Below are 17,120 nucleotides of genomic sequence, written 5' to 3'. Positions count from 1 at the left end.
ATAGCGCTACTTTTTTTTTTTTAGTGATAGATTGAAGCATGATTGATCTGAGACAAAAAAAATTTCTTTTAAACTTCCACAGCCAGACCAGTTGGTCCGAGAGGATTTAGACCAGTGGTGGACACTGGACAGTAACAAAATACATTAAAGTACTGTTTTTGGAGTATCTATACTTTTACACCACTGCGTTTAATGTCAAATATTGTACTTTTAACATTTCTAAAAGTCCATTAGGATTTAACTGTCCACTAAAGCTGTTTTTCAAATTGAAAATACAAGCGATAGTGTTGTGAACTTGCAGGTCGGTCAGCTATTTTCACTATTTAACATTCATCTTTCGTGTAAAATCTTTCCATTTTGGGGGAAATCTCAATTCCAATACAGAAATGGAAAAAAATAAAAAGCATGTGCATTTGAATAAAGTACAAATTGGACAGCAGCTTTCCCTTGTAGTTGAATAATATTTTAACTCACACGGGTACGTTTGTCCACCACAAAGGGCTCATGCAGAACATGCACCCTGACTAACCAGCAGGGGGCACCACGAGTGCAGTTGACAAGGACATGATCACTCCCGGGCCGGTTTGGGAGCGTATGGGGGCAAAGCCAGGTGCCGCTTTGGGAGTCAAACCTTTCATTTTTACAGTCTGAGTCGAACATGTCTTTACTTCAGATTTGATTGTTTCTATTTTATTTCACAGTATGCAGATTGCAGAATGGGTACATTTCAAACGCAAGCACAAGTCAATACAAAAACTGTTACTTTGTGGACGATCCATGATTAAGAATTACACGTATTTGAATCAAAAACATTTAGCAGTGAAAATAGCATATCTACAAGCAATTTAAAAAAATCGATTTTGACATTTTCATAATGGAAATAAAGCTAGGTAATGGGTCACAGTCGCACACAGGCTGAATTTTTGCATGATGGATCGAATCGAACTAATCGAAGACACGTTTCGGCTATCTAGCCTTCATCAGTGTGACCTTATTTCCATTTTATATTATTTGAACGGGTAACGCACCATCCATAAGTCGGAGCGCGGTGGTCACAAGAAAAGTTAGACGTTTTCATAATGTCATCGATAACGAAGTGTTTAGGGCCCCTTCTAAAGACGTCATATATAGGCGGCGGGTCAGAGGTCACAATCAGATGCTCCTCGACCTCTCGTCTGGTTTGAAGAAGGTGCTAACTGCTAAGGGCTTATGACCCAACAATAGCGCTCTGCTCTTGGTTTGGTAAACAAGGTGAAATCATGGTGCCTCCACCGGCCATCTACACGGACTTCTTCTGGCAGCCTCTGACGGAGGACGTGGAGGAGCTGCTGGGTCGTTTCCAGCAGGCTGAGTCGGTGCGCTACGAGGTGTTCTCCGCCATCTGGAGGGACATGGGCTTCTCGGGCGTGTTCGTGGGAATCAACGCCATGAACGAACAGAAGCGGTTCTGCCGCGTGGCGCTGGCCACCGCCGTCAAGTACTTCCTCCCTCCGTACAGCTACCAGATCCGCGTGGGCGGCCTGTACCTGATGCACGCCTTCTACCATACGCAGCTGGCCGTGCCGCCCGTGAAGATCAGGCTGGCGCTGAAGGACTGGCACCATGTCCAGAGCTTCCTCCGGGACTCCGTGGACTCCGCGCACTACGACGTCGCGTACGTCCTGCAGAAGCTCCATGCCGTCAACGCCGTCCACTACGCGGTCATGCCGCACTTCCTCAGCTTCCGACGCTCTCTGAGAGAGAAGAGGGAACCGATGTGCGCCGAGTTCATGTGCAGGACCGCCAGGGTCCAGGAGCTCGTCTCCAGGGAGATGCTCGAGGAGGTCGCCAACGTGCAGGGCCACTACGAGAAGTTGAAGAAAGCGGGCCTCGTCGTGAAGGAGAACGGCATGCACCTCGCCATGGCCCGCGGTGACCTGCCTGCTCGACTACACGACTGCGTCGAGGAGTTTAGCTCCTGGCAAACGGAGACGTTCTCCAGGGACTCCCGGGATCAGCGTGATGTCGCGGCGTCCGACACCGGCGGTAACAAGACCGATGCGGAGGAGAGCAGTGCGAGGGCCCAGCGTCTGGCCTCCATCAAGACGAAGGGCTACAGCACCTACGGAGATGTGACCACCTCCCAGCGCGTCTACGACTGGCGACGTCGACGCCAGGAACGCCAGCAGGTGGAGAGTCTGGGGACTGTGGATGACGACGACGACGCGCCGAAGAGGCAGCCGAGGAGGCCGAGGCCCCCTTCACTCCGAGCACGAACCTTTGAGAAACTGGGTAAGCAAAAGAAGGATAGCAACCTGTATCATTGGATGCTGAGTGCCCCGGTGATGGCCAAGGCTGAACTGAACCGCAAGATTAAGAACTACCACGTTTCAAGTGATGACTGTGCTGATGATGGGGAAGGTTAAGAAAAAGCAAGACATGACCGACCGTTTGCAGAAATCAAAGTGTCTGTTTTGGCCACACATCTTGTTTTGTTAGACCCTATATAGGTCTTAATACTAGCCTGCACAACGTGTTGTTTAAAACAAGTAGGGCTAATTCGATTGACCATTATGTTTAGTTTAGTTTTGCCAATCCTTGATAGCTAAATGTTCCTCAGAAACGCTAGGCTAGGCTACATATTTGTCACAGCCACTGGTCAAGTTGAAGTGACACATTTGTGTTACATTTGTTATGCTGTTCTTTGTTTATACCAGCCAGATAGGCTAAAATGATTTCATTTGTTTGGAACATTGCCAAATTAATTTATTTTTGGATCATCCAACGTTTTCAAATTTCATTCATATCTAGTGTCCAATTAGCACCCTTAAAATGTGCCTCATAATTTGTTATTAAACATAGTATGATAATTAATTCTAGCTTGCATGCTTGGTGATGTCAGACCTTAAGTCAGATTCAGAAATGGCAAATTTTCATGTTGAAATCCACTTTGTTGCTCACCCACCCCTGTTGAAATCCATCAAATGGTCTCACCCACCCCTGCTTTACAAGAACAACCAAGCCCCTTAATTTCCATTCGTATTTCCCATGCCTAAATCATCATTGATGATGATTTGATAGGTAAATGTGTTCAATGTTTTCAAATTTGGTTGTCCACGTAAAACATGGGCTTCTGTATCCCAGCATACATAATTGTGTCCCATCTTGATTGAGCAGAAAATACAAACAGACCCCTTTGATGTAGTTAAGGTTGTTCACATTAAAGCTGCCCACAGAACCGAGAGATGAGCCGACAGGACTCGCTGCTACAGCAGATCCTGGCTGAGGTGTCTCTGGAGCCTAGGTCAGTAGGACATCACATGGAGTATGTGTACGTGTCTCATATCGTGCACACAGCCTCTTCGGTATGAAGAAGAGTATGATGCAAGATGGCTGGCATGTAAGTATGGTCATTGGTGTGCTCAATGTGAATTTAGTCTACAAAGTCTAGGTGAAAGCCTAGAGGACGACGTGTAGTGTTACATGGCAGGCCCTCAAAATTACATTTGACTTGTAAGACTACTAATTCTAGGAAATTGTGTTTCAGTCCCCTATTCCAGTGGGGTCTGGAGACCCCAATGGGTCCTTAAGGGGGTTCTATGTGGTCCCCAGCTAAATAATTCCTAGTTAGGAACTAAATGGACCCTTTAATGTCTAACTCTGAGAGTGTACAAATGGAACCTAAGGGGTGCATTTTGTTACAATGGTGGTCCCTAAAGCATATCAAGCTGGGCCTGCTGGGGGTCCTCACTATATAACGTTAAAAAAGAAGTTTGAGAACCATTTCAAACAAAGCTCACATCTTGTTTTTAACTGTATATGCATTTCTTAAATAGCTAGATGTGTTTTGTTTGCTTGTCCACAGATGCCAAGTATTAATTTATTTAGATAGTATGCTATGTAGACAGATGGCAGGTTTGATGTTTACGCGCTATTCCAGTTAATTTGTAGCAGGGGTAGATCCTTTCCTGGTTTACTGTGAGCTTCCATGTCTCATCCCTGAAAAGGTATAGGTAAGTTGGAACGGATGTGGTCCCTACAGTATAGATGGATCCAATGCTGTATCCATCAACAGAGAGCACCTGCAGATTGAGTTGTTATAGAGGGTAAGTTAATACTCATATAGGAAAGGGACACACATTCATGTACGTTGAGGCGGTGATGGTGTTTAAGTGACTTGACTCTAGGCTCACGTGTGTCCGTAGCTGGCCTAGGTTTGAATCCCATCTGTGCCTTTCTCCTCGACACTGTCCCCTCTCAGCTTTCCAACATGTCTGAACAAACATAAAGAATACAGATTGGCTTACTAGAGCGGAAGACTAAACTCTGAATAAATAATTCTGCGCTTTGTAGTAGTGTTGCTCATTGTTAAATGTTAATATGATATATCTTGTGAGGTGTATATGGCTAATTTATACTTTAAACCTATCACAAAATATAATAATGTTGTATCAACAGTTTTTTATGCTTTATTGACCACACACATACTGTACAGTACATGCTGTTTGTGTAGCCCAGCCTTGCATGAGTTTAACCCATTAAAACAGGGTTTCATTTTAGATTTTGGTTATTCAGAAAAATGCACATAAAGTGCACTAAGACCTGCACACCGTCTGCACTTGCTAATGCTAATAAACCACAACATTTGGGAACAATGATGAATCGCGGCTTCTTCACTCCCTAAATGTGCAAGTACAGTTTAAAGTATGAGGACAGACAGGTTTCCTCACTTTATTTTAATTTTATAGTATGATTGGGAGTTCACTGTAATGCTTTTGCTATCGATATTTATTTTTTAAGAGAATGTATATAGTACAGTATACTCCTGGCTGGTCCAAGACCACCACCAATTCTAGCATTTTGGCAACACAGAAGAAAAGTTTTGTTTTGTTTTGGTATATCTTTTGGGCAGTATTATTTCTGACGAAATGGTATAGGATGATTTATTTCCCCCTTTTTTAATGATTTGTCAATTATAATAATTTTAGTCTTGACCTTAGTCACTTTATTTTTTTTGTCACTTTATTTTTTTAACAATGTGAATTGTGTCCTGCATAACTATTAGGACTACACTGTAACTGTACCAGTCTAACTTTAATCTATTTGGTAGGATGTTTACTTGTCTTTCATTTATCTTAACAATTCCTAATGTGTTGTCGTCCTGTCCACCATTGACCTCAACATATCACCTTCCGTTCAACATCCTGTATCGAAAGTCTTCAGACATGAGATGGAGAGACTCCAGTTTCATCCCACGTACTGCCACGCCAGAGAAGAGGACTGGTTGCTAGGGACTCCGTCTCCTGGCACTACAGCAACACTGCAACACACACTAGTTGACAAGCTGGCGCCTCCAAGCTGACTTCTCTTGCAACTTTGTGGAAAGATGCTCTCTGGAAATACAGGTATGTTTCCTAGCGTTTTTTATTGTTTTTTTTGCTTTTTGTTTTGCCATGGATCCTATAGGGTGTGCTGTCTAGAAGAGCAATCCACTTGGAAACGTGTTAATAGGCCATGTTTTAGTAATGCTGTTGTGTATTATTTTTTTCTTGTAGGATGTCAGTCTAGATTTTCCCCATCCAAAAGGTACACACTTTTTTGAATTCCTTGTTTTCTCAGACAGATGAAACAGCCTTGCTATTATATAGGGCTGACCTCAATTAGTTGAATAATCGATCGGAATGATTCTTAGTCGACTACCAATCTTAGTCGATAGTCAAGGTATTCCTTATTTTTGTGCATGTTTCGACTTAAAGATTGGCCTAATTTGTTATGCTAATTAACACATATATATTTAAAAAAAAAGGTTATATATCATGATTTATCGGGAGAAACCAAGCAAGTATATGTTAAATCAGACATTAAGCACCCCCACAGCCCAATTGGAATGATTCTCTGTTGCAGGGTTCCCCAATTGGTTTTCCCCAAAAGCCAAATTATGTCTAGGGTGACATGCTGAGTGCCACGAAAATGTTATTTTATTAGAATACATGTAGAAGACCTATTTGACAGTTGCAGAAAGAAAGCCTAGTCGACTATAATAATCCTTAGTCGGGGACAGCCCTACTATAGTATAAACCCAAGCTGCTTTTGCAGTAGAAAGGTCTGTTGATACGACGTGACCACCAGCTGATAATATATATTGTATAAAGTGATTAATACAACACATGATGTTCTCACCCTGATAGCAATGTCTCCTTTTCATATAAGTGATGGGTAAATGTTGGACCTTTTTATATTAGTTCTGAAACTACAGCTTAACAATAGAAAAATCACACCTGTGTGAAGTGAGCGGTGCAACTATACATTTATTATTACAGTTACTGTACTGTGAGCTGTATACTGTATTGTAGTGCACTGTGCTCTCTAATGTAGTGTACTCTGTGCCACTTTACTCTGCTGTACTCTACTGGCCACTTTAGGTGGTGCAGCTTTCTGTGCTTGGACATGCATACAGGGACAGGGACAGACATACGGACACACATAGCTCCGTAATGGAGCGAAGTCACCGCTCAAAAAGACGAAAATCTAAAACAACTTCACCAGCAGTGAAGGGTTTTGTCAGGCTGCTCATCACTCAATGTTGGAATATTTTTTTTTTTTTTGTATTTAACACCTTTGCATGTTTTATGCATATTGTAGAATCCTGGAGCTCGCTCAACACAAAGTCTCAAAAACGGTATGGGCTACAACACCCTGGTGAGTATTTTAAATGTACATGCAACTGCCACAATAACTGTGAAAGAAACGATTGCATTTATGTTTTAGACTAGAGAACAGCTCTTGTAAGTTGTGAACAGTATTAATGTTGTGTAGTTCACTGCCTTTCGTTTCAACATGCATCAACTTTTATTGACTTGTTTCAATCACAACACAATGATAACGGTCTATTCCAGAGCCAGTTGCACCATCTCACACTAAGTTCAAACTTAGCCCAGTTCTAGCTTAGTGTAAGGTGGTGCAACCCCATTACAGGTCACTAAGATCTGAATGTCAAGTGACTAGGAGCCTAATAACCGTCAAACTAGGGTTTTTTTCATGATTCTGAATCCATTCCAAGCATTAGTTTTGCACAAAAACACTCCTTGGTCTAAATTCGGCCATATCCACTTACCCACCTCATCACATTTGACGGCTATGGCTGTTTTTAGGCTAAGGAGTGTTTTTCGAGCAAAACTAATGCTTGGAATGGATTCAGAATCATGAAAACCCCCTAGTTTGACATGTTGCATGGTACTTAAAGTATGATGAAATGTTGCCTTATATAGGTTGTCTATGGTGGGCTATACAGAAATGGCCTCTCATTCTGTTGACCTTAAAACACTTTTAGTGCCGGAAGTGCATCAAAATAGGAGCTCTGGGGTGCCGGAGTTGTCTGATCGCTTTTACTCTGAAAGCCATGAACCGGAAACACTTTCCTAAAAAAGTTGACTTGACAAAGTTGACCTAACATCCCGATCATTTTAATTTATACGATATATGATCCAAAAAGCGTTCATATTTTGCGGGAGAGACGGATGAGGAGCAGAAATGAAGCGCCAGCATATCGATCCATTCATCACCACGGAGAGCGCCCTGGATTAGGAGATACGAGTCATTCTTTCCGCCTGTGAGTCAAGCTAACATGTGAGGCAAGCTAATAATTGCACAGAGCGTTAGCATACGGCAAGCGAAAAGCGAACGGACCAAAAAAATAGTAGGAAAAATTCTGAATATTCTTATCTCGCCCCGTATCTTTGAGGGTGCGCTATGACGTACAGAGACGTTCAAGGCACCTCTCGGTTCGAATCCTTATGACGGCCTGAGGTGTCGTATGTAAAAATTGTGTTAATGACCAAGTGAATAGAAAAAACACAAATAAAAAGTATGTCATGACATAATCCTTAACCGTTGAGCTTTTGGGCCTGTGGCTCCCTGGCTACATCTTACATTAAACACATTATTCCTGCATCCTGGATTCTAATCATGAATTTCGGAGAGTGCAGCATTCAAACAAGATGATATATTTCTTTGATTTGCAGAATGGCATACCTTTAACAGTACTTTGAAGTTAATGTATCAACATTGGGAGGGGCCCATTTTGCACAAAATCTGCTCCAAATCTGAATTTCACATTTAGGGGCCTCAGAGCCAAAAGCGCACAAAAACCCATAAATGTTGAATGAATGAATTTGATATTTCATACTCTTACAGCAAGGCAAGCCCATTCCTTACAACAAATGTCGCATCACCACACCGGTCAAATCATACACAAATCTGCATCAAATGTTGAGCGGCCTACAGCGGCCTCATTCCCTGTGTCACAGCCCTGGGTAGGCAATATGCCGGCGATATGTGCTCCAAGGAGTGCACTTTTCTATTTTAAATCTCCCATCATCTGTCTCATTGTTAGTGAGAAGATAAACTGGGGCAACCAGGAGCCAATATGGCCTCTCTCTGCCTCTGCGCTGGGAACCGTTCCAACCGACAGAATCCAATACCTGGCCAGGCCCAAAAGAGACTTCTCAGCATGGGACGACCCCTTGAGGTAATTGTACCCCTAATCCTCCTAACTGCAACCAATTATTTATGACTATCAAAAAACCATGAGCTGGCTGTTTGGAGCTGAGTGCTAATCAGTGTTAATGTCTTGGGTTTGTCCCCTTTGTGTTCCACCATGTCGACATGAGTGGAAATGTTTGCAAATTCTGAGGTTAATGACTTTTGAAGCCTCGCCCCGTTTTGATTGCATTTTGGCACCGAGCCGACATGAGATACGCTTAAGTAGCACAGGAAATAAGAACTGGAGAGAGTGATGTTCAGGCCAGCTGCCAATGGATGTTCCTAATCAGAGGTGAATGCCCCATTAGAGTTGTCTGTGTCAGTTCAACATGTTGTGGTGATGTTTACAGTTCCTGAGACTTCTAGGGGGGGGGGGTGTGTGGTGTCTTCGTGGCTAATCTCGCAAGCCGCCATATTTCTTGTGCAAGGTGCGAGTAGACCAAGGAAGTATCTCCCCATAGTTTTTATAAATATATATATTACATTTTATAATGGAAGTCAATGGCCGTCAGATCGGGATTTATTCTCGCCAAAATATGTAGTCCTACATCATGGCTAAATAGCTGACGTCATGGAGTTGGAGATCCACAACGTGTCGTTATTGGACCCGCTGTCTTGTTTTCCTTCAGCTATCATGTTAAAAAGCTCTGCGGATGCACAGTAACACACAGTGTAATTCAATCTCAGACCCTCACAGGAAGCATGGGCCTCATGGTGGAATGATACATGGATTCAATTGCAAATGACAGCAGTCACCTGTCAGCATGCACAAGCTGCCCGCCTCATTCAGTGCCTCCTCGAAGCACATTGTCAGAGTCTCGAGCAAAAAAGAAAAAAAAGGATATTGATTCGGTCCATCTGGGTCCTGCACACAAATATACTGAAGGTACGTTTAGAAGCCTAGAAAGTGTATCATCCAATACGTTTAGCATCTGACTGTTCAATGACATTCTGGGTCTAGATGCTTAACAGTCTAATTCCTGTCACCGGCCATCAACACAAATGTAACCGTTGTTCACGGTGTCCCCCATTTAGGCACGAGATATCCTTTTGTCCCAAAGTACACACACACACACACACACACACACTGTCTCGGTCTTACACACAGATACAGCCCCTTATGCACCTTCATGCATACACGTGCGGTTGTGTGTGCATGCGTGCGTGTGGCGCACATACAGTACACATGCACACAGGCCACAAATATACAGTACTGACAGACATTTGCGCACGCACGCACACACACACATACATAATTACTCATTTTCTCTTAATCTGCACACAACGTCTTGCGTGTACTCGCATCCTTGCAGATGCATGCATCCATAATGGCCTTGGTAATGTGTTCCTGTTTTCCTATAGGAAGGAGTTGACCAGGAAGAGCTTCTTGCGTCCTTCCTCTAAGGCGTCCTGCTCTGAGCACATTGTCCGCCTGTCAACACCTAGAGGACGACAGCGCAGGGGACGAGACTCCCACGACATGACGTAAGAGACAAACTCCAATGACGCAGTACTAGTGTTGATTTCGTCGAATTTTTTTCGCCGACTGCCTTTTTTCACTGACGAAAACAGAATGAAAACTAAATGAAAACTAAGCTATGATGACTAAGACTAAATATATTGACAATTCTGTAAACAAATAAAAGTTAGGAAAGGAATAGTGGACAAGAGATCCAGTATAAGTAAAAGACACAAGTCATCTTACACTTGGTTGTATGCTGAGATTGCGTAAAATCAGCCATTATGACGGCATCAATGCCTGCAAAAATGCATTTGTCGACAAAAAACAACTGTAGATTTAGTCGACTAAAATCGCATGACATTTAGTCAACTAAAACTAGACTAATACTGAAGCATTTCAGATGACTAAAATATGACTAAAGCTGAATTAATTATTATTCAAACTGACTCGAAATTTGCCGTCAAAATCAATACTCAATGCTCAGTACAGTTGAAGTTGAGCAGAATTAGACCTCAGCAAGATGAGATCAAATGGTTGAGACGGTTGATAAATGAAAACGGAACCAAGGAGGCAGATTCACCATTCAGTGTCGATAACATGTTTTTTTGTTTTGTTTTGCCATTGTTTCTTTTAACCAAAACTTCAACCGAACTGGAACTTGGTGAAAATGCTTCGTATGAGAATGGCCCTCTACTAACATACATCATGTTTAGACTTTGGACCTATAGTATGTCCTGTGTTCTTTTCTCTCTACCCTACCCTATCAAAGAAAATTTACATTACAAAATGATGAGAAATCAACATGTTCACTAGAGATCAGGGTCTAAAATTAGCATCTCAGGCCAGTAGGGATCCAAGATTTTGACATCTGTTATTTCAGTAGAGCTCTGTGGGAGAGAGAGAACCGGAGACAATGGAGCTTATTGTCCCAACGCAGACAGCCGCGGAAGTCTTTTTATAAATCGACAAAACAGAGGCATCAACAGCACATGTTTTTAGCCTCAGAGAAGCATTTAAGAGCTGCACGTTGAATACAAAAGAATGGATATGATTTTTTTGTAATTCAGTAAACACCTGCTGAAGAATGGGGATTTTCTGAAATTGCTAAAATGGTAGATTTACAAGATCTTTATCTGTCTGTCCTGATGACGGTCTAAGCGACTGAAACGTCGACCTAATAACAGTGTGCGGGTCCTCTTCTTTTTTTCAAAGATACCCTTTTTAGGATTTACAAGATCACGATGTGTCGAAGTTTGCCTGATGCAAGTATAAAATAGGAATTAGTTTCACATTGTTTGGTTGATATATTAAAAAAATATATAAGAGAACATGCTTTAAGATTACTCTAAACTAATGGATAGAATAGTCTCTAAGCATCTTTCCATGTTACTGGGGCAAAGACTATATGCTATGGTCAAATACTGGTATTTTATATTTATTTGTCATGCAAGTTTATTCCAGCTGTTCCCAAACGTTTTCATGTCAAGGATCCCCAAAATGACACTAATTAGCCCACGGACCTCCATTTGAAGGGATATGCCAGGGACCCCCGTAAGAGAAGACTGTTTTTGAACGGCTCTAGCAGTGATTCTCAACCCGTCTCATTTCAAGGACACCCCCAGTTTGACACTAGGGACTTTAAGCAACGACTGTTTTCAGGACGGCTCCGCTACGAGGAAGTACGGCGGCTATGATGCCCACGCCGTAGCTGTCAAAATCGTTAAGCAAACAGTCTCCGGTGACATTGGTTGCCAATGCCATGGTGACGCGTCCATGCAGCATGTGTCAAACATCAACACATTATTTTTTAAAACACCCTGTCGCGCGTCAGCCGATATTGCTTAATTCTGACATCCGTTGGACATGATCAGCAGTGGAAAGAGGAAGGTGCTGGATAAATCTGTGTTATTCTAAAACCGTTTTAATATGACATATGGTATTAGTGTTATTTCTTCATTCAGAGCATGCCAACAAATTACACAGCATAAGGTGATGGAGCAATCGGTGTAAATGTATGACAGCTATCATTTCAATAAACATGGTTATGACATGGCGTTGTAGACACTACGTGTAGGTTCTGCCGTAGTAGAAAGGGCTGCGACGGAGAGCAGGTTTATGTATCGAGCACTGATCCATTTCCGGTTGCCGTAGCCGACTGCCGTAACAGTTGTTGCTTAATAGCAGTCGCTATTAATTAGGCTACAGATCTCCATTTAATGGCATTTCTATCCCTGGGACGCCCAATTTATATTGTAAAATCATTGTTAATTTAACTAAAATCTATGTTAATTTAAAACTAATTTCATTTAATGGAACCAAATGGACCCCAACAGGTCCATTTGGTTCCATTTGTGCACTCTCAGAGTTACAGACCCATAAGGGTCCATTTGGTTCCTAACTATCATTTAGCTGGGAACTCCCTGGGAACCACTGGTTTATTCATTGTTTGTGGTGATGTTCCCACAGGGCCCCTCATACCCCTGAGTGTGAGTATAACTGTCCTGTCTGGCACGTTGACCCCAGGGTAAAAAGTGCAAAGATCATCATCACAAAACGTCTCCTCCAGCTCTCCAACCCCAAATCCACCCATCCAGACTGGAACAGCGGCAAGGAGGTCAGTGACTGGCACGAAGGCTGGCTCACATTTCAGTTCACAGGGTGTAACGGTTAATAAAACGAATTGATTTTGATCTATTATGTAATTATCGATTTTTTTAACCCAAAAAAATAAAGTATGTCCTAATTTGTAACCCTAAAATGGATGAGTTAATATAGGGTGGGAACATTCTATCTATTTTGGATAGATCCAACATTCATAGGCATTGAGGGAAGTGAGGTAGAAGGGGGGCTGTAGGGCTTAGAGAACATAGGGCTGACCTGCTTTTGGGACTATTAAACCTCTGATCCAAAAGCCATGTGAATTATAACCTATAAATACCTTTTGTGTCTCTCAGAATGTGGAGATGTTTATTGATGGTGCTTCCAGAGACGTCCGCGCCTCTCCAAGACTGAAGCAACTATCTCTGCCCAAACTGAAGGAAAGCAACGTCTGCTACAAGCTGGGACGCCCAGAGGAATCCATAATAACTGTAAGAACACAGAGTACCGTATAATTAAATGTTTTCAAGTTTTCTTTTTCAACAAACGCTAGCTGATTTTGTTAGGTATTGTTCATAACCTGCACGTCCTGCCATGGGAGCCAACCTGCCCCCAAAACAATACATTAATCGCAACGAGCAAAAACAAAGTATCCTAACACCTGGCTTTTCAACACCCAGAAGAAGTCCATTCAACTGCTTTCGAGATAGAGAGCGAGCAAAGAGGGAGGGAGAGAGAGGCGAGGTGGGACTGGGCCACCAATTTACATCTGTGCAGCATTTCGTTCATAATGTTCCGATTGTTGTTAGGCCTACTCACACTATGGGCATTTACGGAAGCATCGCAGGTCTAAAATCCAAGTTCATGTTCAATGCCATTTGTTTTCATATTGTAGTAGGCTACAGTAATGGTATCCTGCTAAATAATAGCTCCTTATTTATGAAGTGATCATGACCAGCGCTTGACCAGTGGGGGGGGGGGGGGGGGGGGTGGATGGAGGGAGAGAGGGGGGGAATCAGTTGATGAAACAAGAGTTCGGATTTATGATAGACAATTCATATTTGTCTTTTATAATTGTGTAGAACATTGAACGATGACTACAGTGATGCCCCATTAACATGGGGCATTCAAATAAAGTTGATGTGCAGTTGATGTGCATCAGGATAAATTAATGACTAATGAGGATATCTTTGGCAGCTGTGCATACTTGGATCAAATTGGCATTAAGCAACACATATTGAACAAGCTTTCAGAAGGGAGAGAGGGAGGGAGACAGAAGGTACCGCCGTGCTAACTACTGTCCAAACATTCCGTGACAGTATTATAAGACCTATTCCAATACAAGACTAGATTTACAGCTGAGGTAAAAGGCAGTTTCTATTGGAACCCCCTCAACCCTGTTTAAGACTCAAATTTGGCGAAATTACAATGGCTGTAACTGTAAAGGCATCACATTTCTAAGCTACCAAAACATTCCATGTAATCAAAACAGGTTTCAAGGGGAGCAAAGAGAGCCACAGCATCTCCTCGCATCGAAAGGCTGGCCACACCAAAGGAGCTTTCCAAGGACTATATATATCCACAGGACTCAGAATGGAACAGGCGATACTGTTTCTCAGCACCAGGCACAAGGACCAATCCTCGAAAGCGACCACTGACAAAGTAATCAATTATTGACAGAATGGTGTCAAAGTATTTCTTGTTTAAATTAATGGCATTTCATGTTTGAGAAATAGTTTGGGCAAGCTTTTTGCCTGAGCTCTCTCTTGACAAGAATTGATTTAAAGTAAATTGACTTTAGCAGATTGCCAAACCAAACTGCCCCCTTTATAGCCATTTGGATTGTTTTCTCTGTCCGTTGCTACCTCCAAGATCCAGAGTCGGCCCATCTATTAAGGATGTTAACATCTTGTGGTATGGCAAAATAATTCCACATGTGTTTTTCTCCATCTCAGTTCTTTGTGCTTTTCTGTTGATATTGTAACCATATGTAAGAAAACTCCACCATTTATCATCTGAGATAGATACTGTATATGCATTGATTTATTCAAAAACAAAAATTCTCCAACTTTAATCCAGTGCATGTGCGAGTGAGAAAACACAAGAAAAACAAAAAAACAAGCTTCTCACTGGCTTTGAAAGGGTCACAGTTTGTTTGGCAACCCACAATCCGGCCACAGTGTAATGTGCAAAGGGACCGCCGTGAGCACAATCCACTGTAATCCCTCTCAAGCGTTTGTATGCTTGTGACTGTGTGGTACAGTACATACAGTATCATACGCTTTGGATTTCCAATGAAATAACCAATTGTGTCCCAATTGATCCAGTGTAGGTATTTAGTCGCACGCTCTTTTTTTTTTTTTTTTTTTTTTAGCTCAATTGCACCCAAAAAACCTGAACTTTTGACATTCAGTAGATTACCACAAAATAGCTTTAAATGGCAATCTAAAATCACATTTGTTGTGAGCTAGATGGGCAAGCCAAAAAACTAAAAGATATAAGATATGGAGATACAAGGTTTCTGCCGGAATATAATACAGTGGTCATAGAGAATACATTCAGGCTGACCTGGCCAATATGTTAGAGGTGGAAAGGAATCAAGGATACAATACTTGAAACTAGACCAAACTGATAAGTTTGATTTCATATGGCAACCCTTCATCCAACATCTGGGATAAATAGCTAGCTACAACTGCTGCTAAATGATGACCAATATACTCTGTAGTCGCTGCCCCATTTTGGATCTCAGGGTTTTTGTATTTAGGGGTGCCTTTGTTTGTTTTTGTATTGTTTTGTGTGTGTGTGTGTGTGTGTGTGTGTGTGTGTGTGTGTGTGGGGTGTGTTAAAAAATGGGTATGCTTATTCATACTGTACATTATGCAACAGCTGTACCAACCGCTCACTACCATTAATTAAACAAATAAGAAAAAAGAGAATACATTCAGAGCTGGGGCTGTCGAGTATTTTGACATGCCACACAGGAGTCAGACGAGACATCAAAGGGGGTTTGAACTCATGTCGACTCGAGACATCTAATCTGGGATTAGCCTGCTGCGATCATCACCTGGGACTGTAGGGGGTTAAAAATGAATTTGTGGAAGGGAGAGGAGTGGGAACAAGGAAGAGAGGAAGATAAAGGAGTAGCCTATGGCTGAAAATAGATAAGGCTTGTGTCCGCCATGTGATCTGAGCTTTAGGGATAGTTCATGTCTGAGAACCCCTGCGGAATTCAGCTCATTCTGAAAGTTCCAATCTGTGACAAACGAACAACGGTAACTCCTCCAACCAAAAAATAAATAAATAGCTGTGGAGACATACAGGTATATTCTTAGTTAGTTTAGTTTTTGATAGAGGGACTAAACATTAGACAATAGAATAGATGCATTCGTTTTATACTGTACTTAAGGTATTTTGGGGCTGTAATGTAGGTTTGCTTACATTGGTAATGTCTATGAACATTGACGTAAAACAGAGCTGTATCTTGGATTTATTGCTGTTGGGGTAGTAAAGTTCCAAACTGCATATTTTCCATCTACCAATCAAACTCTTTCAGAATGTCCACGAGTAGAAGTCTGATTTATATGCTGAATAAAAATACTCTATTTTGGCCTTAAGTAAGGTAAAAAACATCATGAATAGAAGTCTAATTTATATAATTTAAAAAATCCTAATGCTGCTAAATCACAGTCAATTACCATGGCCCTTAACATGCATACATTCTCATAACAAACGGAACAAAGGATTTACCCTTCAGCCTCATCTTGGGGTAGAGTAGACTAGTAAGTCCTTCATATTCATATATTGCACAGGGTAGTGTTTTGACAGCAAATGTTGATTTTAGTCATAGTCTCTTGAATAGTTTTCATTTAGTTTTAGTTAGTCTAGGTTTAGTCGACTAAAATGTATTTTGTCCGGCGTTGATGCCGTCTTAAAGGGACACTTCACCCTTTTTGCAAAAAAATATATGTTAATGACGTTTAGAAGCTTTAGATCACTTTTCTGGGGGTATTTATGTGTGTAATGTGTTTTTAGATATTTTAGATTGTAGCAGTGAGCCTGTTGTCTCTGATGTCATGGACACTGGTCTCACTACCTTCCTGGACTACAATTCCCATAATTCTTTGGTGCACTGCTCCTCCTTGTGGATAGGGGGGAGAGCTGTCTTACTGAGACAACATGTAGTCCAGGAAGGAAGTGAGCCCAGTGTCCATGACATCAGATACAACAGGTTCACTGCTACAATCTAAAATATCTAAAACCACATATTACACACATAAAGACCCCAGGAGTGTGTTCTAAAGCTTCTAAACCTCATTAACATATATTTTTTTGCAAAAAGGGTGAAGTGTCCCTTTAATGACTGATTTTACACTTGCTGAAAATAGCAGATCTACAAGCTCTGTGACGTGTTGTGAGCTTGTGGATCTGCGATTTTCAGCACGCAACCAAGTGCAAAATGACTTAAACTGGATCTCTAGTCCGGATCTCAGGGTACCCTGAAGAAGGCATGTACTGTACATAGTTTTAGTCGACAACTCAA

General features: G+C 41.8%; 2 protein-coding genes and 1 long non-coding RNA gene across 3 annotated transcripts; all 3 read left to right on the top strand.

The window, feature by feature from the left end:
• Window positions 1-1,259: 1,259 nt before the first annotated feature.
• LOC308322222 (snRNA-activating protein complex subunit 1-like) lies at window positions 1,260-2,405 on the top strand (the record flags this gene model as incomplete). Its single annotated transcript, XM_080773416.1, has 1 exon — window positions 1,260-2,405. One exon carries the CDS (start codon window positions 1,260-1,262, stop codon window positions 2,403-2,405), a length of 1,146 nt encoding a protein of 381 aa, XP_080629542.1.
• A 2,849-nt stretch (window positions 2,406-5,254) lies between these two features.
• On the top strand, window positions 5,255-6,678 carry LOC308322982. The gene is made up of 3 exons (XR_013964784.1): window positions 5,255-5,384; window positions 5,535-5,565; window positions 6,622-6,678. It is a non-coding gene; the product is annotated as an uncharacterized lncRNA (long non-coding RNA).
• Window positions 6,679-7,728: 1,050 nt separating this feature from the next.
• On the top strand, window positions 7,729-15,488 carry spmap2l (sperm microtubule associated protein 2 like; the record flags this gene model as incomplete). The annotated part of the gene is made up of 6 exons (XM_080773414.1): window positions 7,729-7,760; window positions 8,372-8,506; window positions 9,883-10,005; window positions 12,449-12,596; window positions 12,937-13,071; window positions 14,073-15,488. The coding sequence occupies 6 exons, from the start codon at window positions 7,729-7,731 to the stop codon at window positions 14,244-14,246; spliced, it is 747 nt and encodes a 248-aa protein (XP_080629540.1). The 3' UTR covers window positions 14,247-15,488.
• Window positions 15,489-17,120: the final 1,632 nt, after the last annotated feature.

The sequence above is a fragment of the Protomyctophum bolini genome (genome assembly GCF_963924005.1).
Source record: "Protomyctophum bolini genome assembly, chromosome: 10".
Classification (NCBI taxonomy): domain Eukaryota; kingdom Metazoa; phylum Chordata; class Actinopteri; order Myctophiformes; family Myctophidae; genus Protomyctophum; species Protomyctophum bolini.
The sequence above is the reverse complement of the archived record's forward strand: the minus strand, read 5'-3'. Positions and strand labels throughout refer to the sequence as shown.